Source organism: Schistocerca serialis, chromosome 5 (assembly GCF_023864345.2).
Source record: "Schistocerca serialis cubense isolate TAMUIC-IGC-003099 chromosome 5, iqSchSeri2.2, whole genome shotgun sequence".
Lineage (NCBI taxonomy): Eukaryota > Metazoa > Arthropoda > Insecta > Orthoptera > Acrididae > Schistocerca > Schistocerca serialis.
The window spans coordinates 576,084,023-576,106,694 of NC_064642.1; the positions used below are offsets into that span (position 1 = coordinate 576,084,023).

At 43.4% G+C, this 22,672-nt stretch overlaps 1 protein-coding gene across 1 annotated transcript in view; it reads left to right on the plus strand.

The window, feature by feature from the left end:
* LOC126482107 (carboxypeptidase B-like) overlaps positions 1-22,672 on the plus strand; it is an 82,293-nt gene that overhangs the window by 39,762 nt on the left and 19,859 nt on the right. Inside the window, exons 4-6 of the mRNA XM_050106083.1 lie at positions 4,091-4,396; positions 15,541-15,628; positions 21,459-21,604. Coding sequence (XP_049962040.1) covers positions 4,091-4,396; positions 15,541-15,628; positions 21,459-21,604 — 540 coding nt within the window. The remainder of the gene's footprint in view (positions 1-4,090; positions 4,397-15,540; positions 15,629-21,458; positions 21,605-22,672) is intronic.

Genomic DNA, 22,672 nt, shown 5'->3' on the forward strand with positions numbered 1-22,672 from the left:
AAGAGATCACACATGTGGAGATTATCCCTTTCTAAATTTTTGTAACAGATCGTACAGATACGCCAGCATACTAGGCAGCGAGAATATAACCTTGTTTTACTTTCCTACCTTGATTCTTAATCACATGATTTTATAATATTCCTTGCTTCCTTATTCACTACCCTCTGTCCATTCTTACGATCTGAAAACATCGCGGAGGCATATGATACAATTGCAGCGGCCAATGGCTCATCAGTTACTGAAGTATGCATCTTTCTTGACAGAAGAAAAACAAAACAAAACTATGCATATATAAATAACAGAAAAGTATAATGTACTAACGAAGAGAGATGGAGCGTTTAAATGGCGAAAAACGAAACAGTACCCAAGGGCAATGAAATTTAGTTCACAGTAAGGCAAAATTTATCATATGGGCTGCTCATATGCACCGTTCCGATGTGAGCATATGGCCGGGCTACTTTTCCGCTCCCAGCCTCAAATTTCCCACGGTGCCAGCGAGGCACGCGCGACGCGCGGCGCGAGAAACTGTTGCACAACCACAACGCTTCGTGACTTGGCGCAGGCGCGTGTCGCGTCCCAGTCGCGTCGTGTCGCAATATGCGCGGTCCCATTTGAACCTGTGGAGTTATAAAAACTCTGCGTCGAGCCACACGCGCTATACGCATCTCAATTTGCGCCTAGCCTAATGGGTTGTCCAGGGGGCCAACCAACACGGCTCCAGTCCAGGGCAGAAGCTGCCCTGAAACTCCAGCGTTACACGAGTCTTACGGCCTACAAAACCGCCGGGCCAAGTACAGCATTCAACACATCACGGTACTAGACAGTGCGGTCCTCCCGAGGTGACAATACGGGCAGTGATCTGGGAGGGACTGAGTACTCCGCAAAATGGCGCCTGAACCAAACACACATGTCGCGATCACCGCCATCTCCAAGCAGGGCTACCAACAGGGCATGCCAACCTCGCCAGCGGCCGGCAAACAGCCTCCCCTGGGTATCAGAGACATAACGCCACTTCACATTTGGCTGGAAATGTCCAGGATCCGGGTTGATGTAGCGTCCTCAGCAGCCGTGAGTCTGCTGTTGGATTCAGCGCATTCCTCTCCAGATTACGTAGACACCAGCCATCGCAGAAGGCACAGCAACGACTTGTGTTATGAGCAATAAATGGAATAATCTTCACTACTGCTTTACTGCATCTAACGACGCCACACAACTCCTTGGTATGCATCCTCACAAAATAGTAGGGGTTCCCAGCATGGCAGTGGGCGACTCCTACAGATCTTAGGAATGACAACGATAAAACAGAAACATTAAATGGAATTGTAAGAGACTGAAACAAATGGGTATATGTGAACAATAGTACAAACTGGTTTTGATAACGACAACACAGAAAATATTTAAGGTATCAAAATTAACATGGACGCATCGCACCAACAAAATACAACGGATGACTTAATTATGTAAACAGCAAACACCCACAGTAAAGGGAAAGACTGAGCGAAACCAAGACTATGCTACAAGGAGATCAACTGACAGTAACAGGGAACAGGAGACAAAAGGTTTGTGTTTTGGTCAGTGGGCAGCCTCAGGTGTGGGTGCTACAGAGACATTGTTCAGTCTTCGTGAGACATCGAATCCATGAAAAACGTTGTGGTAAAGCACCTGTCATCTTACAGCAAACCTCATTCGATATGTAACAGATGTACGCTGTTCTGACGAATACTTAATATCTATATCAAAATCCGTTTGGAACGTTAACTGGTAAAATTGACAAAAAGACTATGTAGAATGAATTTACTGTTCGGAAACTTATGGAGTTACCTGTACCATATAAATATTGAAGTCAGCATGAACGTTAAAGTTACACATATTCTTTCTGTTATTGATTATATTACTTAAAACTGGATAGCAAGATTTTTCGTTGTAAACTTACACAATATTTGACGACTCAAAACGGTCTCTCACTGGTGCGGTAGTTTTACTCAGTTGCGGTTTGCTTCTTCCAACATAATATCACCAGTGCTTGTTTGGCTGGAAATATCTAGGATTAGGTTAATGACCATGGGCATGAAGTGGAAACTTTTCTTTGACTAAGGCAGTGACTATTTGTGTGTTATAATGTCTATATAAGGCTACCGATTGAGTTCCCGTCACACATCTGCAGCATCAGTCAAAAAGTTTTGAGTTTTCTCTCAGAAATGATGTATAATACCATTTACCACCATTCACAATTAATATTCATCGATCCCCAGACTGATCTGCAAGTCAAAGGCGGCAATAGAACATAAGGAGCATATTGTGGCATTACTGCCACATATAGATAAGCTATATTGTTTCATTTTCCACTTTTTCATGATTATTTTATTGGTAGTACTGGACATGTAGGCTTGGGAGGAACGCTTTGCATTTTTCGCGCTGGCTAGGCGCACTCCAAGTGTGGTCTCAGAGTCCTGTTGTCGGCAGAAGGTAGTCAGAAGGGGCGAGCTTCCCCAGACGGGCAGACGGACAAAGCCAGTGAAAGGCCTATCTGAGGGCACGGCATACCGTGCTAAGCATAACTGAGTATGAAGTTTTTACCTTGTCTGGACAAACATCGAACGTAGAGGCGCCATGGCGCCGCCCAGCCAGTGTGAAAAGAGGGTTGTTTGCTCCAAAACTTTGCTCAATCAGTTTGGTTTAGTAGACCCCCCACTGTGTTTGGTGCAAAGAGGCCGACCAATTGAGAAGACACTGATCTAGGCCACTAACAACCTCATGTTTGTTAATGTAGGTGTTGTACACCGAGGGCACAAAGTTTCTGCTGCATTTCCTTGTTTTTTCATGAAATAAGCGATATTGTCACCCATCACATTGCCAACTGCATTGCCAACTCCATGGAGAGTTTTTTGAAAGTAGAGGGTTGAGGACAGACAACGAAGTTCCAAGACATTCGTGTTCTGGTTGCTTCGGCTTTTTGTCCGCCCCAATAGCTGAGTGGTCAGCGTGACGGATTGTCGTCCTACTGGCCCGGGTTCGATTCCCGGCTGGGTCGGGGATTTTCTCCACTGAGGAACTGAGTATTGTGTTGTCTTCATCATCATTTCATCCTCATCAGGCGCGCAGGTCACCCAATGTGGCGTCGAATGCATTAAAACGTACGCCAAGGTAGTCGAACCTGCCACGTAAGGGGCCTCCCCGCCAATGACGCCAAACGCTCATTTCCATTTCCATTGCTTCGGCTTTGGCATCCCCCCCCCCCCCTCCCCTCACTACCATCTGCTGCTGATTGGTGCATGCTTTGATGATTTTGGTGAAACGTAAGTTCCTGCAGTTGTACAATCTGTATTCTGAGCAGCAAGCTTCTTACTTTTTATGGCACTCAACTTGAACTGCCCATTTGATTACAATTTGTGATTTTGTCTCATGCACGTTGAACTTTTGAGCTGCCCAGAAAAGGTTAAATTGTTGCGTTTTCCCCATGCAGTCTACCATATAATTTCCTACTTCCCAACAGTGTTAACGTCTTTTTTGTGTGCATTCAACCAAATTTTTAGAAAATGGTGCTCCCTGTTAGACTACTTGTGCATTGTACCGATATTCAATAACTGGAGCAAATGAAAATCTGTTATTCTCGGGCTTGATTATTTAAACTGTCGTACAACGTTTCCGTTGTTAGGTAACCACAGATAATAGCTATAATCAGTTGCACACCTAAGCTTATTGATCTCACTGTGTGAGGGTATTACAGTTGTCCATAGTGGCCAAACTCACCAAACTCAAAGATCATTCTCTTATTATTCAGTGAAGGCAAGGAGCTTTGCACTCCCTCATTCTATTTTATTGCATATCTGTTTATTAGCTGGAAAGAACTGTGTCGATTTCTCCTAGGATTATAAGTTTAACGTGTGATGTTTCGTGGCTATTTGGCTAACATTGCAGTAATAATACGTAATAAGCAACAATGTTTTGTAGCAATGTCATAGAATAACATAGATTTGTGGTTAAGAACCCACACAAACGGCATAATTACTGTCAAACAACACCTCTTTAATCAGATATTAAACTATAATTTAACACTGCGTGGTTTCGGTTCTGCTCCTTGGTGTTACAGATTCTACAATATCTGTCGGATCTGGCTTCCAACTACTCCGACACAGTGACAGTAGAGTCCATTGGGAATAGCTATGCGGGCCGCGACCTGGGTATCATCAAGATATCCTCCGGAGGTGACGATACCAGGCCGATCATCCTGATCGACGCCGGCATCCACGCCAGGGAGTGGATCGCGCCTGCTGCTGCCCTCTACGTCATCAACCAGCTGGTCGAGAACGCTGAAGAGAGCGCCCTCACGGATAGCGTCGACTGGCACATCATACCCGTGATCAACCCTGATGGTTACGAGTACACCTTCACAACGGTAAAGACTCCAGAAACTATAGGGGAACTTATATTTATACACTTTAAGAGGCGTCACGAAGAAATTATCCCGATGGGGCAGAAATCGGTAGATGTGATGTACGTGCATTTCAGAAAATTTGGACCATTTACTGAAGAGAAAGTGCTACACAAATTGCGCAAGTCAATAACGCGTTGGTCCATCTCTGACCCTTACGCAAGCAGTTACACGGCTTGGCATTGATTGATAGAGTTGTCGATTGTTCTCTTGAAGGGTATCGTGCCAAATTATGTCGAAATGGCGCTTTTGATCGTCAAAGGCCGAGATGGTTGCAGGGACCTGCCTATAACCAGCAAAGCCGTGTTTGGAGACGCCACAGGCAGCGGTGGCATACCAACCTGAATGTCACCCCCATAGAGCCCGACAATCAGGGATAATATTTAGTGTGCTTTTTTTTTCATAGCAAGATCCTTTTGGGTGTCACTCGCAGCCTTACAGCACAGCGGTACGTCGACGATATTCTGTGCTCCGTTTTGTTGCCCTTCGTGACAAACAATGCTGCACGTACATTTCAGCAAGATAATGTCCTAAAATTAAAATTTAAAACAGTCTTGATCGCAATTTTTTTAATTGGAGTGAGTGACCGGTTTCGACTCTTTCATAGAGTCATCTTCAGACTCTGTAAAGATATATTGCCAAAGCAGTGTAGACGTTATACTAAGCATGTAAAAGATATATAAAAATAAGGTAAATAGTAATAAATTATAGCCAGATCGGTGGATGGACACTGCTAAATGAGTTCCGTCGACCCTCGACGCTCGTGTAACTGCTGACTGTTCGTGGAGGGGACGGGTATTAATAGGGCTGGACACACTCACCGTTCTGAGTATGACATCATAAGTAGCCAGTCAGAAAACACGTGTGTCTGCCCAGGCCTATTAATACCCGTCCCCTCCATGAACAGTCAGCAGTTACACGAGTGCCGAGGGTCGACGGAACTCGTCTGGCAGTGTCCATCCACCGATCTGGGTATAATTTATTACTATTTACCTTATTTTTATATATCTTTTATATGCTTAGTATAACGTCTACACTGCTTTGGCAATACATCTTTACAGAGTCTGAAGATGACTCTATGAAAGATCCGAAGCCGCTCACTCACTCCAATAAAGAAAATTGCGATCAAGACTGTTTTAAATTTTAATTTTAACAAATTTTAAGCTCGCTGAGTATGTTTTCAAAAATTTCAAACATATTAAGATAATGTCCGCCCACACACGTTGAGCGTTTTTACTGCTTGTCTTCGTGCTTCTAAAACCCTACACTGGCCAGCAAGGTCGCCAAATCTTACCCCACTTGAGAACGTTTGAATCATAATGGGCAGAGCTCTCCAACCATCTCGGGATTTTGATGATCTAACGCTCAAATTGGTCCTACTTTGTCACGGTATCCCTCGACAGGCCATCCGTTGACTTCATGTCGGTCATCATCAAGCCGAATAAATGCTTGCATAAGGGGCAGACGTTGTCCAATCCGTTGTTAACTTGCTCTATTTGTGAAGCTCTTTCTTTTGAATAAACTGAATAAATCATCCAATTTTTTTGAATCTGTTATCATTTGTTTTCTGTGCAAATACATCACATCTACCGATTTCCGTCCCATCCGGATAATTCCTTCCTGGTGCGTGGACTTTCTTTCTTTCTTTCTTTCCTTTTTTTAAGTTTCGTAGACGGTGGTGCATAGTTGATAATCAATGTTTGTTTAGTGCAATTACTGTGAAATTTACGGTTTTCCCATTATACAAACAGTTCAGAAAAGAATGTCTTCCCAGACGATCATTTCCCTAGAAGATTCCATTAGGAATGACATTTGCACCTACGTCTCCATGCTCACTCCGTAAAACACAGTTAAGTGCATGGAAGAGGATTATTAACATCGTACTGAATGTTATGCTTTCTTCGTATTCCAACTGAGTTCTATGTGCGGGAGAAATGACTGCTAAAGCCCCTCTGTGCACTCTGTAATTAGTCTGATTTTCATAACTATTGCCAATGCGGCATGACGTAAATCGGTCAGATGGTACATACTGCCGAAAATCGTCTTTTTTAATTTCTCATGGTCGCGATTCAAGGTCCTGTAGAATATTTTAAAGGACATCATATTCGCCGTTTATTGTAGAAATTATTTATTTCACAATCGGAATTTCGGCGTTTGCGCCATTTTCAAGTGGTACTGCAAAATATTTTGCTTCAGCACATGGCAAACTTTAAAAGCCTCTGTCATGTATACATGTCATCGTCAAAAATAGGCTTTTCACTGTAGAAATAATCGCCTGATGTTACTGTATAGGATAGGTCTGTCAATTAGTGAAGCAAACTCTTTTGCACTTCGACCTGAAAATGGCCTAAAGGCCGAAATGGCAATTGTGATAATAGTAGCTTCTACAGTCAACGGTGAATTTGATATCTTTTAAAATATTCTTTCATTTATTTATTGTATTAGAGTGTGGTATGAACTGATTATAATATCAATGTATCACAACTCATGTAAATACCTGGGGAAAAGGGTTCGTATGGATATGAAATCGACCAAACACATAGGCTTAATTGCATGTAAAGGACGTGTCAGACTTTGTTTCATTTGCAATATACTTACAAATCAATTGTGCGTCCGATCTTAGGGTATTCGTCAGGTATACTATATAGGACTAACAGGAAATACTACAAGTATGCAAATAACGCCGACATGAATCGTTTGTTTGAATAACGAGAGCACGTCACGGAAAGTTTGGAAAATCTGAATTGGCACACGCTTGAAGAAAGACACAAATTTTCCCGCGAACGTCTATATAAAAAGTTTCAAAAAACCGTACTGAGCGGAAAGTATAGGTATTCTCTTTATCCCCTACGTATTGCTCCCGTGAAGACAAGGTAAGACCTCTTACAGTACACCCAGAGACATTTAAACAGTCATCCTTACTACGCTCATAAGCACGACAGCAACGGGAAGGAACCAAAGCACACACACTGATCAGCCAAAACATTTCGACCACTGACCGTCGCGACGTTGGATGCCGCCTGGTGGCGTTGCGGGCACGTGACACAAAAATATGTAAGCGGAGATGACACGGACGGTGGATCACGCAAGTGAAGGTGTGGGCTGAAACGAGGAAATCTATTGAGATAAACGACTCCGACAAAGGGCAGATTATTATTACGCAAAGCCTGGAACTAGTATCTCGAAAACGGCGAAGCTAGTGGAATGTTCACGTGCTACTGTCGTGATCATCCATGGAAAGAGATAGGAGGACAGTGAAGCTATCACTAGGCGCTAAATGGTTGGACTTCCACGACTCTTCGCAGAACGTGGTGTTCCGAGGCTTGTCTGCTCTGTAAAGTAGGACAGATGGTGACCCGCGGCATCTCTGCCGACAGAGCACAAAACTGGTGCACACAGAAGTATTTCGGAGTACACCGTTCATCGTACGTTGTTGAACATGGAGCTCTCTGCACACATGTTGAGCCAACGACATCGTCAGTTATGATTGCAGTTGGCAAAGGACCATTGGGATTCGACTGTCAGTCAATGAAAACGTTTCAGCTCTTCTGGTAAGTCACGTTTTTGCTACACTAGGTCGCTGGCCGTCTCCACAAACGCCGTCATCGAGGAGAATGGCGACTCGAGACGTGCAGCGCGTCACGGACGCAGGCTGTTGGAAGCAGCATTATGCTGTGGCAGACATTCTCCTACGCCTGCATGCGACCTGTGGTAGTAATCGAAGACACGCTGACAGCTGCGAACCACCCGAATGCCTTCGTGCTTGATGTCTCCCCTGACGGCGACGTCATCTTTCAGTAGTGTAACTATCCGTGTCTCGGAGCCAGAGACTGGTTACAGTGGTTTGAGGAGCGTTATACTGAACTCGCGTTGATGTCTCGGCGAACAGATTCCTCTGATGTAAATCCGATGACACGCTTCTGGATCGCTAGTGGCTACCATCACCAACTACGCAAATCAGCGGCCCATCTTTTGGGCGAATTCCGTGACCTGTGGGTAGAAATCTAATGTCACATATCTCCACAAACTTACTATCAAAATGTCAGACCAATCAGTGATGTATTTTGTTCCAAAGATGGATAAACAAGCTATTAAGCACGTGGCAATTATGTTTCGGCTCATCAGTGTAGTGCCATGCTAAGTACTATCCGTCATGCACTTCACAGTGGATTTCAGAATATGTATGTAAATACACTCCTGGAAATGGAAAAAAGAACACATTGACACCGGTGTGTCAGAACCATCATACTTGCTCCGGACACTGCGAGAGGGCTGTACAAGCAATGATCACACGCACGGCACAGCGGACACACCAGGAACCGCGGTGTTGGCCGTCGAATGGCGCTAGCTGCGCAGCATTTGTGCACCGCCGCCGTCAGTGTCAGCCAGTTTGCCGTGGCATACGGAGCTCCATCGCAGTCTTTAACACTGGTAGCATGCCGCGACAGCGTGGACGTGAACCGTATGTGCAGTTGACGGACTTTGAGCGAGGGCGTATAGTGGGCATGCGGGAGGCCGGGTGGACATACCGCCGAATTGCTCAACACGTGGGGCGTGAGGTCTCCACAGTACATCGATGTTGTCGCCAGTGGTCGGCGGAAGGTGCACATGCCCGTCGACCTGGGACCGGACCGCAGCGACGCACGGATGCACGCCAAGACCGTAGGATCCTACGCAGTGCCGTAGGGGACCGCACCGCCACTTCCCAGCAAATTAGGGACACTGTTGCTCCTGGGGTATCGGCGAGGACCATTCGCAACCGTCTCCATGAAGCTGGGCTACGGTCCCGCACACCGTTAGGCCGTCTTCCGCTCACGCCCCAACATCGTGCAGCCCGCCTCCAGTGGTGTCGCGACAGGCGTGAATGGAGGGACGAATGGAGACATGTCGTCTTCAGCGATGAGAGTCGCTTCTGCCTTGGTGCCAATGATGGTCGTATGCGTGTTTGGCGCCGTGCAGGTGAGCGCCACAATCAGGACTGCATACGACCGAGGCACACAGGGCCAACACCCGGCATCATGGTGTGGGGAGCGATCTCCTACACTGGCCGTACACCACTGGTGATCGTCGAGGAGACACTGAATAGTGCACGGTACATCCAAACCGTCATCGAACCCATCGTTCTACCATTCCTAGACCGGCAAGGGAACTTGCTGTTCCAACAGGACAATGCACGTCCGCATGTATCCCGTGCCACCCAACGTGCTCTAGAAGGTGTAAGTCAACTACCCTGGCCAGCAAGATCTCCGGATCTGTCCCCCATTGAGCATGTTTGGGACTGGATGAAGCGTCGTCTCACGCGGTCTGCACGTCCAGCACGAACGCTGGTCCAACTGAGGCGCCAGGTGGAAATGGCATGGCAAGCCGTTCCACAGGACTACATCCAGCATCTCTACGATCGTCTCCATGGGAGAATAGCAGCCTGCATTGCTGCGAAAGGTGGATATACACTGTACTAGTGCCGACATTGTGCATGCTCTGTTGCCTGTGTCTATGTGCCTGTGGTTCTGTCAGTGTGATCATGTGATGTATCTGACCCCAGGAATGTGTCAATAAAGTTTCCCCTTCCTGGGACAATGAATTCACGGTGTTCTTATTTCAATTTCCAGGAGTGTATGTGGATGTAGGTGCTTATGACAGGGTGTAGTTGCTACTCCATTAGTATTGTGTATTTAAACCAGGGAGCTAGACACGACAGAAAGGCTTCGTCCTGCCGTAGCCCTCAGTGGTTCACAAACCCACAACACGCCACAGCAGTCCACCCACCCCACCCGCGCCCCACGCCGAACCCAGGGTTCCTGTGCGGTTCGGCCCCAGTATACTCCACCCCCCCGCCCTCTCCCTCCCGAGAATGTCTCATACCAGACGAGTGTAACCCCGAATGTTCGCGCGGTAGAGCAATTATGGTGTACGTGTACGTGGAGACAGTGTTTGCGCAGCGATCGCCGACTGAAGCGGAATAAGGTGAACCAGCCCGCATTCGCCGAGGTAGATGGAAAACCGCCTTAAAAACCATCAAGAGGCTGGCCGGCACGCCGGACCTCGACACCAATCCGCTGGGTGGATTCGTGTCACAGACCGGCACGCCTTCACGCTTGGGAAGCAGCGCGTTAGACTGAGACGCTCGCCGGACGAGCCACTCCATTAGTACTCTGCACGCTGTATTTTTCGTAATCAGGAAAGGAAGGCTGATTGGAGTTTAACGCACTGTCTTCAACCCGGTCATTATAGGAGGAACACTAGCTCAGATTACAAAAGGAAACCTGCTGTGCGCTTTTCAAATGAGTCATCACTGCATTTGCTTGTAGATATTCATGGAAATCACGAGAAACTTAAATTCAGGTGGAAGGTCGGGGATTTGAACCGTCATCCTCCCGAAGTGTGCTGACGCTGCGCCACCTCGCTCGGTTTTATTTTTCGATGCGTGCTGTTAATGAATCTTTTTCCACGTGATGCGACACCATCTTAAATAATACTGGACGTAAAATAATGTGGTCTAGGGGTAGCGTCTTTGATTCATAATCAAAACGTCTACGGTCCAGCATTCGAATCCCGCCACTACTTAAAATTTGATTAATAATCAGTTTTAGGGGCTAAAGACTTCTGGCATGAGAATTCACCCTCATTCTGTCATCGGCCTTGTCAAAGAGGGCGGAGGAGCGGACAGAGGTTAAGGACACTCTCTTGTCCTAGGTGTGGGAAGCTGCCACTAAAGGCGGAAGAATCAGCAATGATCAACGGCATGAGGATGCAGAAGGCAATGGCAACCATCGGATTAAAGACACGTGACGTGAATTCACAGGACATGTGACCTGTAAGTGTCATGATGATCTCTCCACTGGCAAAAGAATCCGGAATAGTCCCCCATTCGGATCTGCGGGAGGGGACTGCTAAGGGGGAGGTTATCATGAGAAAAAGACTGAATAATCAACGAAAGGATAACATTCTACGAGTCGGGGAGTGGAATGTCAAAAGCTTGAACGTGGTAGGGAAACTAGAAAATCTGAAAAGGGAAATGCAAAGGCACAATCTAGATATAGTAGGGGTCAGTGAAGTGAACTGAAAGAAGACAAGGATTTCTGGTCAGATGAGTATTGGGTAATATCAACAGCAGCAGAAAATCGTATAACGGGAGTAGGATTCGTTTTGAATAGCAAGGTAGGGCAGAAAGTGTGTTACTGTGAACAGTTCAGTGATAGGGTTGTTTTTATCGGAATCGACAGCGAACCAATACCGATAATGATAGTTCAGGTATACATGCCGACGTCGCAAGCTGAAGATGAAGAGATAGTGAAAGTGTATGAGGATATTGAAAGTGTAATAGAGTATGTAAAGGGGGATGAAAATCTAATAGTCATGGGGGACTGAAATGCAGTTGTAGGGGAAGAAGTAGAAGGAAAAGTTACAGGAAAATATGAGCTTGGTACAAGGAATGCGAGACGAGAAGGACTAATTGAGTTCTGTAACAAGTTTCAGCTAGTAATAGCGAATACTCTGTCCAAGCGGAGGAGGTATACTTGGAAAAGGCCGAGTGATACGGGAAGATTTCAGTTACATGACATGATGGTCAGACAGAGATTCCGAAATCAGATACTGGATTGTAAGACGTACCCAGGGACAGATATAGACTCATGTCACTATATAGTAGTGATGAAGAGTAGGCTGAAGTTCAAGACATTAGTCAGGAAGAATCAATACGCAAATAAGTGGGATACGGAAGTACTAAGGAATGACGAGATACGTTTGAAGTTCTCTAACGCTATAGATACAGCAATAAGGAATAGCGCAGTAGGCAGTACAGTTGAAGAGGAATGGACATCTCTAAAAAGGGCCATCACAGAAGTTGGGAAGGAAAACATAGGTACAAAGAAGGTAGCTGCGAAGAAACCATGGGTAACAGAAGAAATACTTCAGCTGATTGATGAAAGGAGGAAGTACAAACAGGTTCCGGGAAAATCAGGAATACAGAAATACAAGTCGCTGAGGAATGAAATAAATAGGAAGTGCAGGGAAGCTAAGACGAAATGGCTGCAGGAAAAATGTGAAGACATCGAAAAAGAAATGATTGTCTGAAGGACAGACTCAGCATACAGGAAAGTCAAAACAACCTTCGGTGATATTAAAAACAAGGGTGATAACATTAAAAGTGGAACGGGAATTCCACTGTTAAATGCAGGGGAGAGTGCGGATAGGTGGAAAGAATACACTGAAAGCCTTTATAAGGGTGAAGATTTTTCTTTTGTGATAGAAGAAGAAACAGGAGTCGATTCAGTATTAGAATCGGAATTTCAAAGAGCTTTGGAGGACTTAAGATCAAATAAGGCAGAACGGATAGATAACATTCCTTTAGAATTTCTAAAATCATTGGTGGAACTGGCAACAAAACGACTACTCACGTTGGCGTGTAGAATGTATGAGTCTGGCGATTTACCATCTGACTTTCGGAAAGGCATCATCCACACAATTCCGAAGACGACAAGAGCTGACAATTGTCGCACAATCAGCTGAACAGCTCATGCATCCAAGTTGCTTACAAGAATAATATACAGAAGAATGGAAAAGAAAATTGAGGATGTGCTGGATGACGATCAGTCTGGCTTTAGGAAAGGTAAAGGCACGAGAGAGGCAATTCTGACTTTGCGGTTAATGATGGAAGCAAGACTAAATAAAAATCAAGACATGTTTATAGGATTTGTGGACCTGGAAAAAGCGTTCGACAATGTAAAATGGTGCAAGATGCTGAAAATTCTGAAAAATGTAGGAATAAGCTGTAGGGAGAGACCGGTCATATACAATGTGTACAACAGCCTACAGGGAATAATAAGAGTGAACAACCATGAACGAAGTACTCATATTAAAAAGGGTGTAAGACAAGGATGTAGCTTTTCGCCCCTACTGTTCAATCTATACATCGAGGAAGCAATGATGGAAATAAAGGAAATGTTCAGAAGTGGAATTAAAATTCAGGGTGAAAGGATATCAATGATACGATTTGCTGATGACATTGCTATCCTGAGTGAAGCTGAAGAAAAATTTCATGATCTGCTTAACAGAATGAACAGTCTAATGAGTACAGAGTATGGAATGGGAGTAATGACGAAGGTAATGGGAAGCAAGAAGCTTAACATCAGGATTGATGGTTACGAAGTAGATGAAGTTACGGAATTCTGCTATCTAGGCAGTAAAATAACTAATGACGTACGTAGCAAGGAAGACATCAAAAGCAGACTATCAATGGCAAAAAGGGCATTCCTGGCCAAGAGAAGTCTAATAATATCTAATATCGGCCTTAATTTGAGGAAGAAATTTCTGAGAATGTACGTCTGGTGTACAGCATTGTATGGGAGTGAAACATGGACTGTGGGAAAACAGAAGAGAATCTAAGCATTTGAGATGTGGTTCTACAGACGAATGTTGAAAATTAGGTGGACTGATAAGGTAAGGAATCGGAGAGGAAAGGAGTATGTGGAAAACACTGATAAGGTGAAGGGACAGGACATCTGTTAAATCATGAGAAAATGACTTCCATGGTACTAGAGGGAGCTGTAGAGGGCAAAAAATGTAGACGAAGACAGAGATTGGTATACATCCAGCAAATAATTGAGGACGGAGGTTGCATGTGTTACTCTGAGGTGGAGACGTTACCATATGAGAGGAATTCGTGGCGGGCTGCAACAAACCATTCAGAAGACTGATGACAAAATAACAAAACACTTTCCTGCTGTTTTCCTGGAGCTACATCCCCCTGCATCATACATTAAATGCACGTTTACAGGTTTCTGTAACGAGTCTTTGACAACCAGTCGCTACTGTCGATCTCCATCGCAAATTCCTGATTACTATTTCACTAAATAGCACTACCAACGTCGATGAGGCAGGGATTTGTTTACTATAAAATTACGCATTTTACATGCTTTATGTCCCACATGCATTCGTCATTCAAGACGTCATATCGAAATATTAATTTCAAACTATTGACTTCCTGTATGAAAATTTTCAGTTTAGGATTCTCTAGCGTCTGTATAATTTTGACCCGATATGTTAGACATTCTTCCTAGCACCCCACTAAACCGTGAAATGAGATGATCGTCTGGCATAGATGGCTAGAAGTCCCCACATTGAGAAGTTAGGCTGCCAAATTGCAAGTCTTTCCAGTTGACACCAAAAGGGCGACTTTCTTGTCGATGATGATGAAATGACGATGAGCACAACAAAACATGTAGTCTCCCAGCGGAGAAAATTTCGGACCTCGTCGAGAATCCAACCTGGGCCAGCTGCATTGCAGTTAGACGTGCTGACCATTCAGATAATGGGGCGGTCGCTGGAACCATAATTGTGTTCCACCATGATTGTTTGTATGATTATCTGTACAAATATGAAGAGTAGAAACGACAAACATTCTAGGAGTCTTTTTTATGCGTTTTCAGTGCTATTGTGATCTCGGAACTCTGTTCCATGTTTCTATACTTGATCCACGTGCCAAACCATGGAGAAAGCCATTGAAACATGCCTTAGTTTAGCTCATGGTCTTCGTGTCAAACTGAGCTTCCCTTTGGGGTCCAATTTATAAGATACTAAAAGTGGCTTTTACATGCTTATGTCCCACATGCATTCGTCATTCAAGACGTCATATGGAAATATTAATGTCAAAATATTGACTTCCTGTATGAAAATTCTACTTGTCAAAAACCTAATGCTTTATTTCTGTACTTGTAGTATCACGAAGAAACGTAGCGCCTCAATGTCAATAGCATTTGCAATAAAAACTTCTTATTCTATCGAAACCACTTTTCTGATAAAATGGATGTGTACAAAATACAAGTTCATTCTTGAACAGAAGAAAACAGTTAGTAATCCTGTTTATTTACATCAGTAGCGCCGTTGCCGAACACCTTGGACACGCTGTAATCATAAACAAGACTACTACTGCATAAATCTATCCCAAGCTCTGGAGCAATGTATGTAATTACATTTCCTTCTATAATGAATATCAGTATTTTATAGGAGAAATGCATTAAAATTTCCCCATTAGTGAGCGCAACTGCTTCTACTCACGCCTCGTAGAGTTAGATACGTATCTCTTCTTACTTGCATTTTTATTGTCGCAGGAGCGTATGTGGAGGAAGACCCGATCTACCGAAATCGTAACATGTGTTGGAGTGGACGGTAACAGGAACTTCAATTTTCACTGGAATGGTAAGAGCAATTTCATACAGCATATGAAATTTTCATTTTATTGCCTACGACTCAAACACACTAAACACTAATTTTATGGACCATGGTGGGAATTCCTTGTTAGCCTTACAAATGAAAAGCACAAAATTGTGGATAATGTAGAGCATTTATTTATTGCATTAACCTATTTTCCACGTACAAAACGATTGTCAGAGCTTAACTGGCTGTCATTGTCAAACAAGATACACTATGTGATCAAAAGTATCCGGACACCTCGCTGAATATGACATAAAAATTCGTGGCACCCTCCATCGGTAATGCTGGGATTCAATATGTTGTTGGCCCACCCTTAGCCATCATGACAGCTTCCACTCTCGCAGGAATACATTAGGTGCTGGAAGGTTTCTTGGGGAATGGGAGCCCATTCTTCACGGAGTGCTGCTCTGTAGGATTAAGATCAGGGCTCTGCACAGGCCTGTCCATTAGAGGGATGTTATTGCCGTGTAACTACTCCGCCACAGGACGTGCTTTATGAACAGGTGCTCGATCGTGTTGAAAGATGAAAACGCCAGCTCCGAATGCTCTTCAACAGTGGGAAACAAGAAGGTGCTTAAAACATCAATGTTGGCCTGTGCTGTGATAGTGTCACGCAAAACAACAAGGGTTGCAAGCCCCCTCCATGAAAAACGCGACCACACCATAACACCACGGCCTTCGAATTTCACTGTTGGCATTACATAACATTCACTGGGTATTCGCCATACCCACACCCTGCCATCGGATCGACACATTGTGTACAGTGATTCGTCACTCCACACAACGTTTTTCCACTGTTCAATCGTCCAATCTTGGCGCTCCTTACCCCAAGCGAGACGTAGTTTCTCCTTTACCGGCGTGATGTGTGGCTTATGAGCAGCCGCGCGACCATGAAATCCCAGTTTCTCACCTCCCACCTAACTTCGTAGTACTTGCAGTAGATCCTGATGCAGTTTCGAATTCCTGTGTGATGGTCTGGATAGATGTCTGCCTATTACACATTACGACTCTCTTCAACTGTCTGCGGTCTCTGTCAGTCAACAGACGAGGAGAGCCTGTACGCTTTTGTGCAGTATGTGTCCCTTCACGTTTCCACTTCACTATCACGTCGGACCCACCCGTCGGAGGCTCGAGTCCTCCCTGGGGCATCGGTGTTGTCCATAGCGTAAGCTATGGTTCATTTAGATTAAGTAGTGTGTAAGCTAAGGGACCGACGACCTAAGCAGTTTGGTCCCATAAGACCTTACCACAAATTTACAAATTTCATCGGTAACAGTGGACCTAGGAATGTTTATGAGTGTGGAAATCTCGAGTACGGATGTATGAACAAGTGACACCCTATCACCTGACCATGTTCGAAGTCTCGCGGAGCGCCCCATTCTGCTCTCTCACGATGTCTAATGCCTAATGGGGTCGCTGATATGGAGTAGCTAGCAGTAGGTGGCAGCACAATGCACCTAATATGAAAAACAAGTGTTTTGGGGGGTGTTCGGATACTTTTGATCACATAGCGTGTATTACTGCTGAACAGCATTCAAAAATATATTACACTTGCAGAGTGAGCTGCAAATACAAAGTAAATGTCTTCTTTGGTGGTGGAATAGTGACTTAACTGAAAATTTTAAAGCTAAATATTTTTAAATATAAAGAAAATGTAGACGGAAATTCTGAAGGTGGCAGAGGTCAAATACAGGGAGCGACAAGCTATTTACAATTTGTACAGAAACCAGATGGCAGGCCGGCCGCGGTGGCCGAGCGGTTCTAGGCGCTTCAGTCCGGAACCGTGCGACAGCTACAGTCGCAGGTTCGAATCTTGCCTCAGGCATGGATGTATGTGATGTCCTTAGGTTAGTTAGGTTTAAGTAGTTCTAAGTTCTAGGGGACTGATGACCTCAGATGTTAAGTCCCATAGTTCTCAGAGCTATTTGAACCATTTGAACCAGATGGCAGTTATAAGAGTCGAGGGGCATGAAAGAGAAGCAGTGGTTGGGAAGGGAGAGAGTCAGGGTTGTAGCCTCTCCCCGATGTTATTCAATCTGTATATTGAGCAAGCAGTGAAGGAAACAAAAGAAAAATTCCGAGTAGGAATTAAAATCCATGGTGAAGAAATAAAAACTTTGAGGTTCGCCGATGACATTGTAATTCTGTCAGAGACAGCAAAGGACCTCGAAGTTCAGCTGAACGGAATGGACAGTGTCTTGAAAGGAGGATATAAGATGAACATCAACAGAAGCAAAACGAGGATAATGGAATGCAGTCGAATTAAATCGGCTGATGCTGAGGTTTTAGATTAGGAAATGAGACTCTTAAAGTAGTAAATGAGTTTTGCTATTTGGGGAGCAAAATAACTGATGATGGTCGAAGTAGAGAGGATATAAAATGTAGACTGGCAATGGCAAGGAAAGCGTTTCTGAAGAAGAGAAATTTGTTCAAATGGTTCAAATGGCTCTGAGCACTATGGGACTCAACTGCTGAGGTCATTAGTCCCCTAGAACTTAGAACTAGTTAAACCTAACTAACCTAAGGACATCACAAACATCCATGCCCGAGGCAGGATTCGAACCTGCGACCGTAGCGGTCTTGCGGTTCCAGACTGCAGCGCCTTTAACCGCACGGCCACTTCGGCCGGCGAGAAATTTGTTAACATCGAGTACAGATTTAAGTGTCAGGAAGTCGTTTCTGAAAGTATTTGTATGGAGTGTAGCCATGTATGGAAGCGAAACATAGACGATAAATAGTTTAGACAAGAAGAGAATAGAAGCATTCGAAATGTGGTGCTACAGAAGAATGCTGAAGATTAGGTGGGTAGATCACGTAACTAATGAGGAGATATTGAACAGAATTGGGGAGAAGAGAAATTTGTGGCACAACTTAACTAGAAGAAGGGATCGGTTGGTAGGGCATACTCTGAGAAAATCAAGGGATCACCAATTTAGTACTGGAGGGCAGCGTGGAGGGTAAAAATCGTAGAGGAAGACCAAGAGATGAAGACACTAAACAGATTCAGAAAGATGTAGGTTGCAGTCGGTACTGGGAGATGAAGAAGCTTGCACAGGATAGAGTAGCAAGGAGAGTTGCATCAAACCAGTCTCAGGACTGAAGACCACAACAACAACACGCGGAAAACATGAGATGATGAGGTGGGGGAAGAAGAGGACAACATGAGCAAAGCATCGTGGTCAACAAAGAAGGGTTGATATAGACGTGATTAAACAGCCTATTCGTCTGTATAAAAATTAAATGAAATTAAGCATTTCAATAACATAAAATAAAATAAATAGAAATTAACAGTACTGAGAAATAGCTTGAAAAAGCTTTATTTATGGAAGCTGGAATTGAAACAGAATAAAGGTGTAACTGAAAATATTGACAGAAAATACTTAATCTAAACCATGTCTTAGTGGAATAATTAATCTTATACTGTAGGGGACATGTATATATAATCAAACAACAGAATATATGGAGCACATAGTCACATTTAAATAAATGTACGGAAAAGTAGAGGACTAGGAAGTAGGAGAGAGTGTGGGAAGAATTAGATAAATATGGACTGTGTGCCAAATATTTATTTATCTCCTGGGGGTTCTAAGAGACTCAGTTTTCGGCCTTTGTTTCCCGAGTGGAAGACATATGATTGCTATTGGTAGCTGTAACTTTCGTATAAAATGTCCAGTCAAAAGCCTAAATAACCACATTTTGGAGCACGGACTGCTACGAGATGTGCAAGAAGAGAGTCGTGGAGATTCTGGAAGGTACTGACAGGGATGTGGCGCCATGACGACTCCAGGCCTGTGGCCTGCTGCGCTAGGTTTCGCGGTTGAGCATCCATTGCGTGAACAGACCGATGGAGCTGGTCCTATAGATTCTTCATTAGGTTTAAATCTGGGGAGTTTACTCGCTGGGGGGATACGGTAACCTTGTCCTACTGCTCTTAGAACCACGCATGTACACTGTGAGCTGTATGATAAGTTGAATTGTTCTGCTCGTAGGTGCTATCGTGCCAAGAAAAAGCAAACTGCATGTATAGGTGGACATGTTCCCCAAGGATAGATACATACAAAACATTTTAACAGCCCAACTTCAGAGAGTACTAGAGAGTATCAATGATACGAAAACAGTAGAGAAAGTAAACAACAAAGTACATAAATGGATAACATTTGATCATGAAACACGCGCTCAGACAGACACAAAACAATACGCAACTTATTAGCAGACAGTAAGCTACAAATGGCACGTAATGGCAAACAAGAACCAATTCACATACCGGGTAGGAAACATACTAAATGTAGAGGGGCTCATCATAGCATACAGAACTAGCAGCACATTACAGAACAAACTTGGAAGACAAACCACTAACATTGATAAGGATAGCCAGTCTGGTCTCTATCAGTTAACTTGCTATTACTGCCAGTCTGTATATGTGCGCGAAACGTGTAGGAACTTCAGAACCAGATGGACACAAAATCTAAGATCATTATAAATTAAGAGCTCTCACCCAACATTTCCAGAGCATCTAGTGGCACAGAATCACTACCCTAAAATCACAGAAACAGATCTGAAAATTCTTGATGCTAGCAATAACTTACTCCAAAAATTAACAGCCGAAGAGCATAATCCTCAGAAAAACATACTGAATGAATAAATATCACTCTGCAATGCAGTAAAAAAGTATTTCCTGGAACAGAAGAACTATATAAAGAACCTCACCTTCTCACCTCAACGAACACATCACACATACACATACATACAGTAAGTACCCTGAATAATAACAGTATTTAGAAACTCACGCGCCAGCCATCTAATAAGCGCACAATGAAACAAATAAGCAAAATACAGACACACTAACATGTTAAACGCCAATTGAAATCTTGTGTTTTTGTGACATAATGAACAAAAACGCATGTGTAACCAGCAAAACTTCCAGTAACAGAGGCAATAAGTATATTAACAGATCCAAAATAAGGGACGACAAGTCTACAGAACCCGAAAACACATTTAAAATGCTAAACAACGCGATTTTCGATAGGAAACGAATTTTGGAGTAGAATAATAGAAAACGGTTTGTTGTTTATGGTAGTTGTGCAGCTATCAAGCTAAAATAACTTGTTATCATTATGTAAGGGATGAATGAAACTATATAAATATTTGTTGTTCACTAATATTCTGGACTTAGTTTTCGCCACAGCATAAACATGTAATATTCCTTGTCTTAGTTATGTAACGCGTGTCATAAATTGTATATGTAAATCAATGCAAAAAACTGATGCTAGTTTTCACTCCTTTACATATAAAAATACGAGTAACTTTAAGCTGAAATGCAAATGTTATAATATCACAATAATTTTCTGATCGAGAAATAAAAAAAATTCACTGAAGATAGCACAAAGATGCTGAAATATGTTTGGGTAAAGTAAAACTAAACAAACACTGCCTTCATAAAGTGGAATATCTCTCTAGTTTTTTCTGAGCAAGCACAGAAGGAAAGAAGAGCATCAACATGGGAAAGATGAATACATGACCTTTCTTGAGCAATAATGAAAACCGTATGGCTACTTCTCGCATGTACATATATGCACAAATCTTCCCTCTACTCTTTGAGTGGTCGTATGGAAGTCGCAATATCTCCTTCCATTCCTGGCCAGTTACTGCTGACTACATTTTCTTCCACAGCAGGATTGAAACTAGTGTACTCCCAGCTCAGAGCTACGTCAGTAGATAACCTGAGTGACGTAGGCTGTGGACTCGAGTTAGATTTTTTTTGACCACAGAGAGTGATATGTATTAATCTGCAAGCTGTACATTTCTGCTTTTTCAGAGACGGGCTCCAGCAGCGACCCCTGTTCTGACACTTATGCCGGGCCTATGGATTTCTCCGAAGTGGAGACCAGTTACCTGAGGAACCACATCAACAGGAACATCGATCGCCTCAAGCTTTACCTTACGTTCCACAGCTATGGTGCCGTAAGTAATAATGTACCACTGTTCCAAAGACATGTAACGAACCATTTGGTAAACAGTAAATTTTAATTTAATACTGAACAAACGAACAGTCTTTATACTTTATCAGTAAATAAAAAATAAGTGACCTGGGGGGAATGGAGAATGGACAGTTTTGAAATAAACGGCAGTACGTTTCCTTTTCTTTTCTTTTTTTTTCAAGAAAAAACTTTATATATCTATGTATCTATTTGATTTATAGTGTCACTTAAGAAAAGTTATGTCGATGAAATGTCGACTGTTATCCTGAATACAATTTTCAATTCTCTGCCATAAGTTGCTCACAACTCAAGCAAAGAATCATTGATCAATCTAACACACCACTTCTTTTAATACTAGCTTTTATTTCCACTGAACTTTGGATTTGTGAACACAGACAAACCATTTCAAAAACCCCCAAAAGAATAAGCCACAATTGGATTCACGTAAACGAGTAATGGAGAGTCCAAGGAAAATGTTACTCACAATTGTTATGGATGCATTTGAAGTCTGTGATGTTTCATCATCCTTTTGAAAACAGAAAGTTCTGTGTGCATCAGGCACATCCACAATTCTGGTCGACAGAATGTCTTCAGCACCTGTACATAACGTTCTGAGCACACTGTCACTGTTGTGCATTCCCCCTCCAAGATTCCAGTTACGTCACCAACAGCAGCAGCACACCACATGTGGGGAGTACAGCACAAGGCTGTTCAGGGAGCTAAAGCGATAATTCTGTTAATTAACTGACTCAGTTATGTGAAAGTGCACCGTTCACTCATAAACGATGTTGTGTTTGTGCGTCTTCAAAGGTCATTCTAATACGCACAGAGTGTCTTTTCATTATTGAAACTTCCTATCTCTCATCTGCTGAATCACCAGAACTTCACCAGGACGTAATTTTAAACTCATATGTAAATACTGTTAGATTAAAGGAGACTACTCACCAAAAGCAGAAGTGTTGAGCTGTCGATAGGCGCAAACAGAAAGAAAGAAAACGTCCTAGCTTTCGGAGTAATCCTTTTATGAGCTAGAGAAAAACACACACAAAAA